General features: G+C 43.1%; 1 protein-coding gene across 1 annotated transcript in view; it reads right to left on the minus strand.

Moving 5' to 3' along the window:
• The window catches only part of ncf4 (neutrophil cytosolic factor 4), a 67,121-nt gene extending 52,876 nt beyond the window's left edge, over nucleotides 1-14,245 (minus strand). Inside the window, exons 1-5 of the mRNA XM_063222985.1 lie at nucleotides 14,117-14,245; nucleotides 13,546-13,630; nucleotides 13,284-13,431; nucleotides 9,043-9,113; nucleotides 2,564-2,691 (exon numbers count right to left, since the gene is read on the minus strand). Of these exons, the coding sequence (XP_063079055.1) occupies nucleotides 2,564-2,691; nucleotides 9,043-9,113; nucleotides 13,284-13,431; nucleotides 13,546-13,630; nucleotides 14,117-14,148 (464 nt within the window). The 5' untranslated portion in view covers nucleotides 14,149-14,245. The remainder of the gene's footprint in view (nucleotides 1-2,563; nucleotides 2,692-9,042; nucleotides 9,114-13,283; nucleotides 13,432-13,545; nucleotides 13,631-14,116) is intronic.
• Nucleotides 14,246-15,003: the final 758 nt, after the last annotated feature.

Below are 15,003 nucleotides of genomic sequence, written 5' to 3' on the forward strand. Positions count from 1 at the left end.
TTTAGAAGGTACCAAATGCCAACTGTTTTGATGTAAATGGGAAAAAAAGAAAGAAATTTGTATTACAACACTACAAAACTGTTTTGCGTAATAATTTGGAACAGAGCATTTTGGGCATTTTAAGTTTTTTATTATTTAAAAAAATACCATTATCATTGGAAGGTTCATTCAAAAACTTTTGAATTGTACTCTAATGGCTGATTACTTGAAAATTATGACGACTGTCATTTCTATTGACTATTTGGGAAAAGGGAAAAAAATGTCATTTGCGTAATAATGTGAAATGCGGTGTATGTGTTGGGCTTCCGCACACCGGCTGCGACAAAGTGCTGAGCACTGATTCGCAAAAATTCGATTCCATTGTTTTCAATAGAACCCTGCACACTGACGCCGATGTCCGCGGACATTCGCAGATGTCGGACAGCGATTAGAGACACGTTCTATTTTGTCGGCGCCGCTCATTGACTATCAATGCTATGTTTGTGTGAAATTGGGTTTGGGGGTCCAAATTCTGTCGGAAGTAAAAGTGTGCCACAGTGCTGTCGGAGCCAATGTGCGGCCGGTCTCACATTGGCTCCGACAGCACTGCAGAGCACTTTCACTTCCGACATAATAAGCATGAACATAGCATTGATAGTCAATGGGCGGTGCCGACAAAATAGAACTTGTCTCTAATCGCTATCCGACATTGGCGAATGTCCATGGACATCGGCGCCAGTGTGCGGGGTTCTATTGAAAACAGTGGAATCAAACTTTTGCGGAGCAGTGCGCAGCACTTTGTCGGAGCCGGTGTGCGGAAGCCCTTACAAATCTCGCAAAGTCCTTATGACATCATGATGAGAACTCAAAATGTGGGCAAAATTCCAATCACATATTTGTGATGGTACTCTGCTTTCGATATTACGGGAGCAAGCAATGAGAACTTGCATACCTGAATGCTGATGTAATGGTGCACTTCAATTGCATATTTAGAAAATAAAAGAAAAGTGCTACCCAAGTGAGAAGTGTAAACGTTTCGGTCACAGTCAGACCATCCTCAGTGCAACCATTGAAAATAAAGACACACCCTTATATAGGTATAGGTAAGGCCACATACACGGAAGACAGGTAGTAGGGCTACAACCAAGCTTGAATACAGGCTAGGGTGCATCCATATTATGTGCATAAGCTCTGTGCATTTTATTTATACCTTACAATGTACATCATACTTCACGTTATACCATAACATGGTATGTACTGTATATTATGTCTCTTTTATGTTAAATTAACACGTAATGGAGAGAGTTGTTACTAAAGTACACTAAAATGCCAATAAGTCGGATTCTGATTCTGTGCACTGAAGCACCACACACACTCGACACATTGGAAACACAAGAGAGGCTATGGTTCCCCAATACGATGCTACATAAACAGTCCTGACTTCACAGAAGGAAGATCTTACTGGAGCCAAGTCAGGACTTAGGAGCAATTTTTTTTTGTTGGTATGTAATCCACCTCAGCCGGCTGAACAGCTGTCTGGACACTAAAGCAATAACTAGGGCCTGGGCATTTTGTTGTAAGTGGAGAACTGTATTTGTGATATAAGTATGGCTATAAAAAACACTCACGGCAAAAGAATCGTCAGGGTAGATACGTGCGGTAGGCGGGAGGGTGGGTGGCTGGTTGGCTGGAGGACTGTAAAAGTACACCACCACTACTGTTGTTTGGAGATGAAATACAAAACATTTCTCCTCAAGCTACTGTACTGTACTTGAAGGGAAAATAAATAAATGTGTGTGTGTGTGTGTGTGTGTGTGTGTGTGTGTGTGTGTGTGTGTGTGTGTGTGTGTGTGTGTGTGTGTGTGTGTGTGTGTGTGTGTGTTTGTGTGTGTGTGCGTGTGTGTGTGTGTGTGTGCGCGTGGGTGTGTGTGCGCGTGTGTGTGTGTGTGTGTACATACAGTATGCAGTGGTGGTGGAGTTGTTTATGTGTTTGTGTCTGGAGTGGTGCAATTGGTGCCACTTGTGTATACAAAGTGTGTATAAGAGTGGTGTAGAGTAGTGTTGCTGATTCGTTTTTGTGCATAGTATTGTAGGCATGAGAAGTGCATAGGCATTCACAGATAGGGACAGGGTGGTGCTAAAGCACCTGCTTCTTTGCTCTACTGGGAAAAAAATTCTCGTTTTGACTACTGTGGTCTTTATTAACATGGTCATCTACACATGCTTGGCAATCAAAAGCACGTGGCAATAATGCTCCGATATATCTATAGCCTTGTTGTAAGGCTGCGGGAAGTTCTATATGCCCTACATATTTTTTGTTGAAATTGAATTTAGACTGAAAATGATCTCCATAACACCTCCTTTATCTTGTTACAAAGACTTTTGGTCCAATTGTGTCCCGCTTTAGAGATATTACTATGTCAAATTTGCAGTAACTACCAAGGCTTTGAAAGCAAATTCGTCTCAGTTTCAATGTTGCCGTAGTTACGGCACTTTGGCCTTGTAGGGCAGTATAGAGTAGTGCACAGTAGTTGAGTCATTTGAGTGCGTGATGTTTTAATGTGAGAGGGGGGGGGCTCCTTACACTTTCCGTGTGGGGGGCCGGAGGCGACGCAGGGTCCGGGGCGCCTGCTGGCAGTCGGACTCCATCTGGTAGAAGAACATGCGGATCAGGTCATCCAGCAGCACCCATGTGGGCAAACTCAGCAACTTCTGGAAGGGAGAGAGAGAAGGGATGTGGGGGAAACAGTGATACTGTATACTTGGGTTCTAAATTTTGTTTTCCCCTGACTGCACGAAACTAACTGCGCACAACTCAACCTCTGATTGTTGGAAACCGCTGTCGGTCAAAAAATTAGCTCACGTGGTTGGCTGCCAGTGTCTTGCCCCTCCTCACAATATCGTGTTTACAAACACGGTGAACCCATGTATACCTGTAGTCTATATATTTTATTGTAGTATTCCTTATATATTTTATTATAGTCTTTCTCAACAGAGGGCTCTACAGCAGTGTTTCCCAACCAGGGGTACGTGTACCACTAGGGGTACGCGAGCACACTGCAGGGGGTACGTGGTAAAATGAAAAATATGTATGGAGCATAGTCACATTGGGATATAGCGCATGAGTGAGGGGGTACTCATGGAATGAAAAAAGGCTTAGGGGGTACGCAAGACAAAAAAGGTTGGGAAACACTGCTCTACAGCACCCCTGTGGAGTTTAGGGAGCCCTTGGGGGGCATTGAGAAAGAAGACTGGGGTATTAGTCTATTTTATTTTTTTATTACTAAGGGGGCGTTGGCAGACATGTGGTGCAGTCAAGGGGGCGTTGGCAGGCTTATGATGAAGTCAAGGGGGCATTTGTTCAAAAAAGGTTCAGAAGTATTGCATTTATGATCGTGTTTTACGGAAATAATGGTTTTACGAGCTCAATAGATGGGACATGAGGAAACAGTGATAAGAGCTAGTAGCAGTACAATTATATTTCTATCAGCTTTCATGTGCATAGCAAATATTGCAGCCTTTATTTCAGTGCAGGGCCAACACTACATAAGTGTGTTCAATTTCACCTCTCTAAATGGAAAGTGTTGAAATATTTTACAGAATTTACTGTACACGTGTATCACAAAGTATGATCCTAATGAAATAAATTGACTGAGGAGGAATTCATCAGTGAGTTATGCAGTAGACTGTATTACCGTGACAAAACTGTTTGTCCTCAACAAACATTTGCATCAAAAGGCCAGAAATGTGTTTGTTACAGGATAGATTTCATGCACGAATGCATTGCTCTGTGTATTTTAAGTCAATTTTCCGCACAGTACAGCAGCTCATCGGAACACAAGGTACACAGACGCATGCAATATTGACACAACTGCTAGGGGCGATCTTCCGAACCTCCATGTTGAGGTCAAACAATGGTGGGGAAAATACTAATGAGAGCCTCATTAACTATCTGCCCCCAAGATGATACCTTGTGTGTAGTGCTCTTTTAGTTTTGCAGCAAGTATGTGCTCTCATTCGCACACATCTGCGTGCATAATATAAGTCACACAACAATCCTATTCCTGCCATTTTGGACCATATTCTATGTTAATTCTAACTCGGTTTTTTTTGGTCATTTGGGTCTGTGTTGCTAAAATGAACACTCCCAAGTGTTGGGAAAAAAAACGGCACAGATTAGCGAAATAAACAGGGCCTTAATGCCACATAATTAAGCTTTTCATCAGTGACACAGCAGTGTTACAATATTTTTCCTCGGCAATTTAGTCTTTCTCTGACACAGTGAGTAAGAGGAAACGGCGAAGAAGAAAAAGAGAAGCAAGTGAGAAAGGGAAGTGGAGGCCTGAACGCGCTCAGCTGAAACCCCAACGAGAAATGTCAACAGACACGGCTTCGAAACAAGGGGCAGTGAGAGAGGTGGAGTAACAGAAATGAGACGCAGGAGGGGTAGGAAGGAAGAGAGTTAGAGAGAAAGAGGGCAAAAGAAAAAGACAGGCAGAGAGAGGGAGAGAGAGTGATAGAGAGTTAACTGGAGAGTGGGAGAGAGAAGAGTGATGGAGACAGACAAGAAGAAAGAGAGACGAAGAATAGAGATGGATAGAGAGAGGAGCGGAGGAGAGAGAGAGAGAGAGAGAGAGAGAGAGAGAGAGAGAGAGAGAGAGAGAGAGAGAGAGAGAAAGAAAGAAAGAAAGAAAGAAAGAAAGAAAGAAAGAAAGAAAGAAAGAAAACAAAGAGAGAAAGAGGGAGAGAGAGACAGGCCGACAGAGAGTGAAACAGAGAAAGACAGAGGGACAAGTGAGAGGGACAAAAGCCTTTGGCCTTTTAAATGGCATTTAACATCTCATAGCCTGTCCAGAAGAGACCTTTAGACATGCTCTCCTTTAGGTAGTGAAAGGCCACGACACCACTCAAAGGAGAAGCACGTCCCCTCTAGCCTGGCTATCACAACTTCAAAGCTCTGTAAGCTTTTGGTCTGGCCTACTCACATTGTCAATTCTCATATTGTCATTTCTCAGAGGGAGAGGCAAAGGGCGTGTCTGGCTCAAGTTTGGAAATCGCCATTTCACACTGAAGAAGGGTGTAAGCCCGAAACGTCTGTAATGTGAGGCGATTAAAAATTAAAAAAGAAATCTGAGGAGTGCTTCTTTATTCACTTTCTTTTGAGATTTGAGTTCATTCATTGACGAAGTTAAGCACCCAGTGTAAAGTATAAGAAGTAGTGGTGGGCCGTTATCGGCGTTAACGTGCTGCGATAATGTGAGACTCTTGTCGCGCGACAAAGAAAATATCGCACGTTAATCTATTCTCAAAATATGGATTTGGGGTTTGGGGATGCGCTTCACCATAGCGTTCGATTGACAGACGCTTTCAGACTGCCCTACAGTCACTTCGCCTCTCCACCTGTTGCTCAGCAGAGCAGACCTACTAAATATGAATAAACAGTGTTTGCATGCTGTAAACATTAATCTCTCTGCCGTGGTAGGTGTTGTTTTAGTGCTTTTTCATAAGTGGTAGACTACGTTATTGTTTGAGGTGAAGCAGACATTATTGTGTACCAGCCCGAAATAGCCTACATTTCCTCACGCATTGCATGGAACACAAACAACAGTCCTGTTCCAGAAATCTTGCCGGTGCCATAATCATGGGCGTAATTTCGGCATGGATATAAGGGACGCGTCCCCACCAATATCCAGCGATTATCGTTTGTCCGCACCAATTTGATCACTGGGGCTGGGGGGAAAAAAACGCTCTCCCGTCTCATTCGCATTGCGGCGAAGAAAGGGTTAACCAAAAGTCCTTTGCCAAAGGCTGACGACCAATCTGATTGGCTGTGCCTTCCCCTTCTTTCACGTGAGACTCTAGGTTGTGTATGGTTGCTAGGAGGCAGGAGCTCAAAAAAAAAAGAAGCTGAGATATTTTCGGTAGGTTCTATCACTGCGCTAATCAGTGGTGCTGTATTAGTTCTATGCAGTGGTGTTACCACACGGCACGTTATTAAATTACTCTGGCAGGCTAACGTTCCAGAATCTTTGGTGCAACGTGGGTGACACGGGCACATGACTGCCAAGTGAGATGGCAGGCAAAAGAAAAAAAGTGGACATACTGAGCTACTTTTCAAAGAAATCTGTAAGTCACACTATCACTCGCTAATGAAATGACGTTTAGAACACAGCCCGTTAGCAGGGCAAACTCCTATGAATCAAGTTGTCTACGATGGCACAACTAACTGCAGAGACTGTTGTGCAGTTGAATATCCAATGGCTGTCAATATGTTAATGTTGCATTATGTCCTGCAAATGATAGAATGTTTGTGACAGTGACACAATAACTCCTCGTCAACATAACACGAGACAGATTTATCACGAGGGCGCCTTTGTAAAACGTCGGCGGGCACCTTAGCATAATGACAAACAAAAAAAAAGCTATCCTTAGCTAACATTTTTCAATGAAATGGCATTCATGGCCCATTTTATTGTCCAGGTGACAGATCCAACATCACAACGCCACACTACAACACAGGCAGACGGCGATGGAGACAGGTGAAGTTGAACATTCAAGTGTATGATTTGATTGCTCGAGACATTTTTGGGAGATAATAGTCCATGGTCTGGCAACTAGCCGTCTTCCTCCCCTGCCTTCAGTGTGTGTGTGTGTGTGTGCGTGTGTGTGGACCTGTCGCGTTTGAGAGTTCCATTGGCGCACGGCACGTGCATATGGCAAGCCGTTTTAACATATAATAGCCAGAATGGATATGTGTTGCAGTTGCGCATGGAAATGTTCCGTTTCTCCGATGACCTTTTTTTTAGTATTATTTTTTTTAGCTTCCCCAACAGTCTTGCTGTAGCGCCGCCTATGTGTAGGCCTACCTTATGTTAAGAAAGCTATGACATATGAAACTTATAGGTAGGCCTATTTGGCAAATATTTACTAATACTGTAGCTGTATATTTGAAAATCTGAATTGGAAAAGTCAGTGCCTCACCAGCCATAAACACCAGCGCACAATACACCATTGCAGAAGGAAAGTTCATTGTTTAAATATAAATCACTTAGGCTAACTGCTTAATGCTGTATAGTTGAAAATAAAGTAGGCCTACATTTTTTCTGTTATTGTAATGTTTTGTTTCATGGAGACCCGTTTCATGGCAGAAGTAAACAGACATGTAAACTATCAATGTGTGTCATTGATTGATTCGGTTGTACACCGACTGAAGGTATATCATTTGTGGCAGTTTTGGGGGGTGGGGGTGGGGGGATTAGGTCCCTGTCCCTACCAATGTCAAAGTCAAAGTTACTCCCTTGGCCATAATTGCAAAACATTCCGTGTGATATACATTTTGAAGATTGTCAAACTGAAAATGCGAATATCTACTCTCGCTGAATGCTTGTGTTATGATCGCGCATTTGCGACTCATGTCAGACGGTAATACACCTCGCGTTTGTTGCGCTTGATATAGCCAAACTCGCGGTCGTCGCGCTTGACTTTTTTTTTGCAAACTGAATTCATTTGGAGTTGTAACTCCGCTGGCATTCTAACGCAGAGAACAACTGTCCGGTTAAGGGTTTAGGTCAAATCGATGTGGGCCAGTGCTTTATAGGGTCTAGAACTAGCTGTAGAAATCTAGTAGCCTGGCTCTGACTTTGCTGTACCTGGCAGCTCCTCCCTCTAAAAGGAGCCGCTGCTCTTTTTAACAGTCAGTGGCAGATTCACTCTCTCTCTCTCTCTCTCTCTCTCTCTCTGCCCATTAGAAATGCTGAATTGTTTAGGTCATTTTGTTTAAATGGTCTAAATGTTTGATAGATGTGTCTGTATTTGCCTCTAGAATTTATAGCACTGTTCATTTTGAAATGTCAATATATTATGACTGTAAATGCTTCCTAACATATTCAAAACACTTTTCAAATATTGCAGTGATTTTTTTTTTCATCACCAAATAATCAACCATTTTTTTGATGAGATGTATTTTGGAAAAAAGAGATGAGCTCTGGTCTAATGCGCCATCTTAAGAAACCCCCTAGGTTTTTTTTCGTCATTATTTCGCTAGCGTGCCTATTCTGAATGAGCCATTTTGATATAGATTAATCTAGATTAATCTAGATTAATTTCAGAATTACAGTGAGATTAATCTAGATTAAAAAAATTAATCTATGCCCACCCCTAATAAGAAGACAAGGTGTTGAGCGCGCTTCCTCATCTTTCTGGGTCAAGTTCATGAAATGTCTCTGTATGCTACTGAGTGAAGCTACAAATAAATGAGACACCCATTCCCTCACTCACCTGCTAACTGAAGTGGTGCGTCATTGCCTTAAACACACTCCATCAAAAGAATTGGTTCTCACCAAAATCAATTGGTTCCCTATCTCAATACATCATTACATTACATTACATCAGTGGTTCCCAACCTTTTTCTTCAGGGACCCATGTTTTCACAATTGTAAGCTTTGGTGACCCAACCGCGCGAGCACCTGCACGAGAGGGAATCACATGATGCCTTTTGTTTCCTGGGAAAACTAATTTTAGTTATTTTATTCTCCATAATGTATGCTTCTGTTCTGTGCATATATTAGTTAAATGCTTTGTCATTTATTCAACATGGGCTATATATGGTATTTAAAATTAAACCCCTTAAAATCAAGAGGGCTCCGCGACCCTCTGTGGATCTTTGGTAACCCATAGGTTGGGAACCACTGCATTACATTAGTTGATGTTTTTTATATCCAAAGTGACGTACAACTATTTAGATACAGGGCACTTGTTACAGTCCCTGGAGAAATGTGGGTTAGGTGTCTTGCTCAAAGGCACTTCAGACATAGATAGAGGTGTAGAGGGGTCGGGTAAGGGTGGGATTCGAACCTGCAACTCTGATCTTAAGTCCACCTCCCTAACCACTATGCCATGGCTGACCCACAGTACAATTTGAAATTTTGTAGATAGTGTGCGTGGCCAGACCACACGAGAATCGAAATTTAGTTTGTGCAGTGTCACACTCAGCATGGGCGGGCCCAGGTCAGCGAAAGCTCCCGAGACCACAGTACTCAAATAAGAAGCACGTTGTCCCCTCACCTTCATGTATGTGTTGAGCTCTGGGATCCTGTTCTCAGCTATCTCCTGTTTATTACCCATGAACACCTTCCCTACAGGAGAAAAACAAAACAAAACAAACACAAAGCCAGACATTACTTTGAAATTGATTAATGAGTGCCACGTCAATGCAGCAGCATTTATTAGCTTTTTACTAATGAGATTTTAATATTCACTCTTGCAGACGAACAACGCGCATTTGCATGCGATAATAAACCAAACGGGCCATTAAAGCTCGACACGTAAACACGCTGGCGGCCATTTTTGATCCAACGCATATGGCTGCGTAATGAGCTTCACGCTACAAAATTAATCAACTCGGATTGACGGCTATCTGGGGAGGATTTAAAAACCATGCATAAAGAGATTTAAACTCCTTATGCGCTGTCTGAGATTAGAATCGGGGCCCCTGCCATGCTGTAGCGGCTTTAGGAAATCTGAGGCCCTGGGCAAAGAGCAATTTTGAGGGCCCCCCATAATATTTGATGATCTATGAGGCCCCTGACTGGACGAGGCCCTGTGCAATTGCCCGACTTTCCTCAATGCAAAAAAACGCCTATGCTGCCATGCATTTCAGACGGGACCGATTCCAACGGCATCTTAACAACAACTGTATAATCATCTCCAGGGCCGCTGACAGCTTTGGCTGGGCCCAGGACAAAGTGATCTGAAAGGGCCCCCCATCCAATACATACAATGTAATGGAAACCCAATTTTGGGCCCCCTTTCTACCAGGGCCCGGAACAAATGACCCCTTTGTCCCTCCCTGTTGACTTCCCTGATCATCTCTCTTCCCCCCTCCCTCCCTCCGTCCCTCGTCTGTCTCTCCTCTTCTCCTCCCTTGTTTGCAGTATTCTTCTCATTTTGGATGAGAGTACTGTAGACAAATGGCTCCCGTGGGACTCTCAAACTCTCGCTGTCTAAATAAAACTAAAGTGGCTTTCACAGGGGGGGAGGATTTTTCTTTCACTGATGCCTTTTATCATATATAATTAGCATACTCTGCTTGGTTTAAAAAAAAAAAAAAAACAATAATTTAAGCACCAGAAATTACCACGTGACAGCTGTAAGATATGCATACAGTAACTGCACACAATAAATGCACACATGCACACACGGGGTGTACCTACACACACATACATGTGTGCATTCTCTCTCTCTTTCTCTCTCTCTCTCTCTCTCTCTCACACACACACGCACGCACGCACGCACGCACGCACGCACGCACGCACGCACGCACACACACACACACACACAGAGTCTATTGGTGTTACAGTATGTGTTCTGTTCTGATCTAGTCCATCATACAGTAAGAGGTCATAAAAAAAAAATCCAACTTGGTGCCCTTGCCGGACCCCTCCAGGGACGGTTTTTACTACAGGAGTAAAATAACATAAAAGCCAGCGCAGTATAAGAAGGGCTAAGAGCCCCCCTGACAACCAAATGAAAAGCCGCGATCCGTTGCCAAAACGTTGGGGCCACTGCGTTCTGCTGTTATCCAATTAGGGGAACTGGTATGGCTGCCAGGGAAAGACCACACCCAGGAAATGGATAAGATAAAACGAGAGAAAGAGAGAGAGAGAGAGAGAGAGAGAGAGAGAGAGAGAGAGAGAGAGAGAGAGACCGCAAAGCTGTGTATAATGAAAAGTGACCGCAATGTCAAGTATTTGCTGGAAGAACAACGTTCCATTGTGTGTGGTGTGGAATATCTACCGTCCTGACCTGCACACCTGCGAAAACCGTCTTACGGCATTCCAGAAGAGCTGTCTAGTGAAGACATTAAACAGTGTAAATTATCTGGATCCGTTACAACTGGTGAACAAGATATGTATCAGAGCCAATGGTAATTGGTTGTAAGTCAATTTCACTCTTAATTTAGATCAATAGAATTTAGTTTGACCAATTGCTGTGTTTCTAACATCTGGAGTCACCTGTTGTTAGAGGGACACCAGATAGTCTGTCACACTGGCCAAGAGCAGGCGAAGCAAAGCTCAATGGTGTCTTACTCCTGTTTTAGGAGGGCCCAATAACTTCACTTACTTATCGGGCTGAAGGTGTAGCCAGGTGGAGAAAACTACACCTAACCCGAACCTGTCAGTAAAGCAACGATTTTGCTGCTTTACTTTTGCCAAGGGAAGTGGCAAATTTGTTGCAAAAATGTGTGCCCTGACCAAAACCGTAACTAAACCTAACCTGCCACACAGCGTAGTGGAGCACGAGTAAACATGCAAAGACGTAGTGCAAAAACGTAAAGATAGACGGTTCAAGGGGGGCGCTGTGGCGCAGCGCGCTAAGCCCCCCACATTTGGGCTTGCATGCCCACCCACGGGGAACCTGGTTCGAGTCCGGCCGGGGTCATTTCCCGATCCTTCCCTGTCTCTCCGTCCCATTCGCTTCATGTCACCATCTTCGACTGTCCTGTCAAATAAAAGCATAAAAAAGCCCCTAAAAATATATATATATATATATTTTAAAAAAGACGGCGCGTTATCTTGCTTACTTTTATAATGCCATGTTGCAAACGCCAACATCGACAACACCACCATTCAATTCCGAGCTTTGCTATTCCGCTCCTCCCCTACTATACTGTACTGTCTGGCGGTCATTACCTCAAGTGCCATTAAAGTACTGCCCTACAGCTTCTTGACATTCACTGCCCAGTCACCTGTCAAAAGACGGCCCTCTTAAAAGCTCCACGCTTGGCCGTCTATCCCACCACTTCACTTCCCTTCCCCATCGGCAGGATCTTATCTCTTCCAAAGCCCCCTATTGATTAAGGGGAGAGACAGTGGCGGAACAATTACATACAGGGCCCCAGGGCAAGACACTGAGAAGGCCCCCCATACGGCCCGCCAAGGTTACAATAGGGCCCCCACGTCTGATACAGGAGGGTCCTGGGCCCCCGGGCAAATGCCCTGCCCGCACTCCCTATAGCTCCGCCCCTGGGGAGAGATATCAAGGACGAGCGCTAAGCAAAGTCCGGGGAGGCAGCTGCCAATATCCAAACATAATTAGGTTCGCAACTCCTAAACTAATTACGTATAGTGTACCCAGGGCTATGGCCTCTTCTCCTCTCTCTCTTTTTCTTTTCTCTTCTCTTCTCTTCTCTTCTCTCCTCTCTTCTTCTCTGCTCATCTCTTCTCCTTCCCCTTTACTGATGCTTTTGCTTGATTTTATTATCTCTGTGTGAATACTTAATGGCTTGGCCCAAATCTCTCTCTGTCTCTCTCTCTCTCTCTCTCTCTCTCTCTCTCTCTCTCTCTCTCTCTCTCTCTCTCTCTCTCTCTCTATCTCTCGTCCATTCAGTCCAGGACTCATTCAAAGTGACATGCCTATTACTACTGTCAAACAAAGTCACCCCAATTTTTTGACATATTGTTTTGTCTTGCTGAATGTGAGCAAGCTTAATTTACAGATAAATAACTATTGATGATCTATGGAGTTTAAAGACAGTTTTAAACAAGGGCAATCAGACGATCACCTGCACCCCGTGACCAAGGATAGATGGTTTGTGTGTGTGTGTCAGGGATGGAAATAAGCACCCGTCCACCTGCCAATGACGGGTGAATTTGGCCTTTGGCAGGTGAAATATGTCAACCCACCAGTCACCTTGACGGGTGAAATTTTTCTACAGGCGCCCGGGTTAATGCTGAATTATACGCAGCATCCAACATCAAAGGTTTAAGCAAATTGGTAATGAAAAGAGTTATTGGCATCACAATAACTGAATTTATGACCTCTGAAACAAAAGCATTGATCAGAAAATGATCTTACTTGGCATTACAATGTTTAGAACGTTTGAATATGAACTGGCAAAAATGGTGACTGGTAAAAATTGTGAGTGACTGGTAGATTTTAGAATCTACCTGCCACAGGGACTGGTGGGGATAATGTTTAAGTTCCATCCCCGGTGTGTGTGTGTGTGTGTGTGTGTGTGTGTGTGTGTGTGTGTGTGTGTGTGTGTGTGCGTTTTCTGAAATGTATGACTGACACACACACACACACACACACACACACACACACACACACACACACACACACACACACACAGACACACACACACACACACAGTTGCATAAAAAATAGGCCTACAATACCCTCCCTGGTTACTCCATCACAGACACTTGTTGATTACTCACTGTGGTAGGAGAGCAAAACCTATTCAACAGCTTTGACTGACATAATGGACAGCTGCTGGACCAAATGCAGTAGGCCTACAGTACCTGGTAAGGTGGGGAGAGTCACAGTGTAGCGGCTGGACTGTTCTCCTAACTTCAGCTCCAGGCTCTGATGCAGGGTGAAGAACTGGCGGTAGCGACGGTAAATTAGATACTTGTTCCCACCCTTGGTCTTCACATCTATCACGAATTGCTGAGGAGAGTGACACATAAAATCCAGGTGTTAATGACCTTATGAACAAACCATTCATAATAATAATAATAATAATAATAATAGTAATAATAATAATATCCAATAGAAAATTACATAGTAAACGATGAATCCCTTCTTTTCTGCAATATCTGCAATGGTTGCACTGATTGGAATATCATCTGGAAGCTGGTCGAAATCACTGGATGGAGAAAAAGGGAGAACGTTTTTTTTTTTTTTTTAATTATTATGCCAGGTTTATATCGGTATACAGTAGACTGTGCCTATTCAAATAAATTAAATAACAGAAAGTAAATCAGCATGCGCCTATCACTCTTCCTGGATCAATTGAGTTCTTGTTTAAAAAAAAAAAGAAAGGGGAAAAAAAAACAAAAAAGCACCCAAAACAAACAAAGTCAAACAAAGGCTGTAGGCTACAGGAAGATGGGCAACTTTATGAAGGAAAAAAATGGGCAGATATGACTCGATGGCGCAAGAGAACCAGACATAAAAACACAGCATATATCTTTGAACTCATTTTGAAAGTACTGTACTGTAGCCTACATTGTAGGGAAGGGATACACCTACACCACGTGAATCAAACATTGTGGTTATAAGCTACATTACAACTGGCTACAACTCGCTACATTGCGCAGTAACGACTACATCTGTAGGCTAGGTAACATACCTTTCATCTCGAAGTTGGCGCGGAAGCGCCATTTTATTTGAAGTGTTTGATGAATTCCGTTTCGAGGTGAAGGTGTTTTTATGAAAAGGAAGGCTGCGCCAGGACAGACGTCTAATGGGAAGTGAACTACTACGCAACTTTCTGCAACTCCGAAATCAGGAAGCAAGATGTCAGAGGGAGAAATTATGTGAGACCAAACGTTTCATGTTGCTACAACAATGAAGTGACTATTACCGCATGTAGCTTCAAAGGAAAATACTGTCCTATTGTAGCACCACCTTTAGGCTATTTGTCTTGTGTCTAAACTGAACGTAGGCCTATTAGGTGCAACTGGATAATATAATATAATATAATATAATATAATATAATATAATATAATATAATATAATATAATATAATATAATATAGGCCTAATAGGCTTATGATATAATATAATATTGTATAATAAGCCTATAATATAATATAATGTAATATAATATAATGTAATGTAATATAATATAATGTAATATAATATAGTCAAATGGTCCACAGTCCACAAATGGTGACCACAGTTTGGTGTCACCCACCCCCGTTGGTGTACGTGTACAGTATGCAAGAAAGCTAAATAGGCTTCTACAGTGGACACTGTGCATTATGTGCACTAACACTGTGCGCTGTGCACTATGACCTACAAAAGAGCAAATCGTGAGCCTGCCTGCTCCCAAATAGCCTACTTCAGCGTCCAAAATCAACATGATGATGGAAGCAAAAGGCTGCATTTGCAGCTGTGTAGGTGGTGTGTAACTGGACCATAAGTTGGACCAAATTCAATAAAAGCCTTGCTCTTGAACTTTGTCATGATGTGGGCCTACACACACATCTCCTAAAGCCCAACTTTGTCGTGATTT

This window comes from Engraulis encrasicolus, chromosome 1 (genome assembly GCF_034702125.1).
Source record: "Engraulis encrasicolus isolate BLACKSEA-1 chromosome 1, IST_EnEncr_1.0, whole genome shotgun sequence".
NCBI lineage: Eukaryota > Metazoa > Chordata > Actinopteri > Clupeiformes > Engraulidae > Engraulis > Engraulis encrasicolus.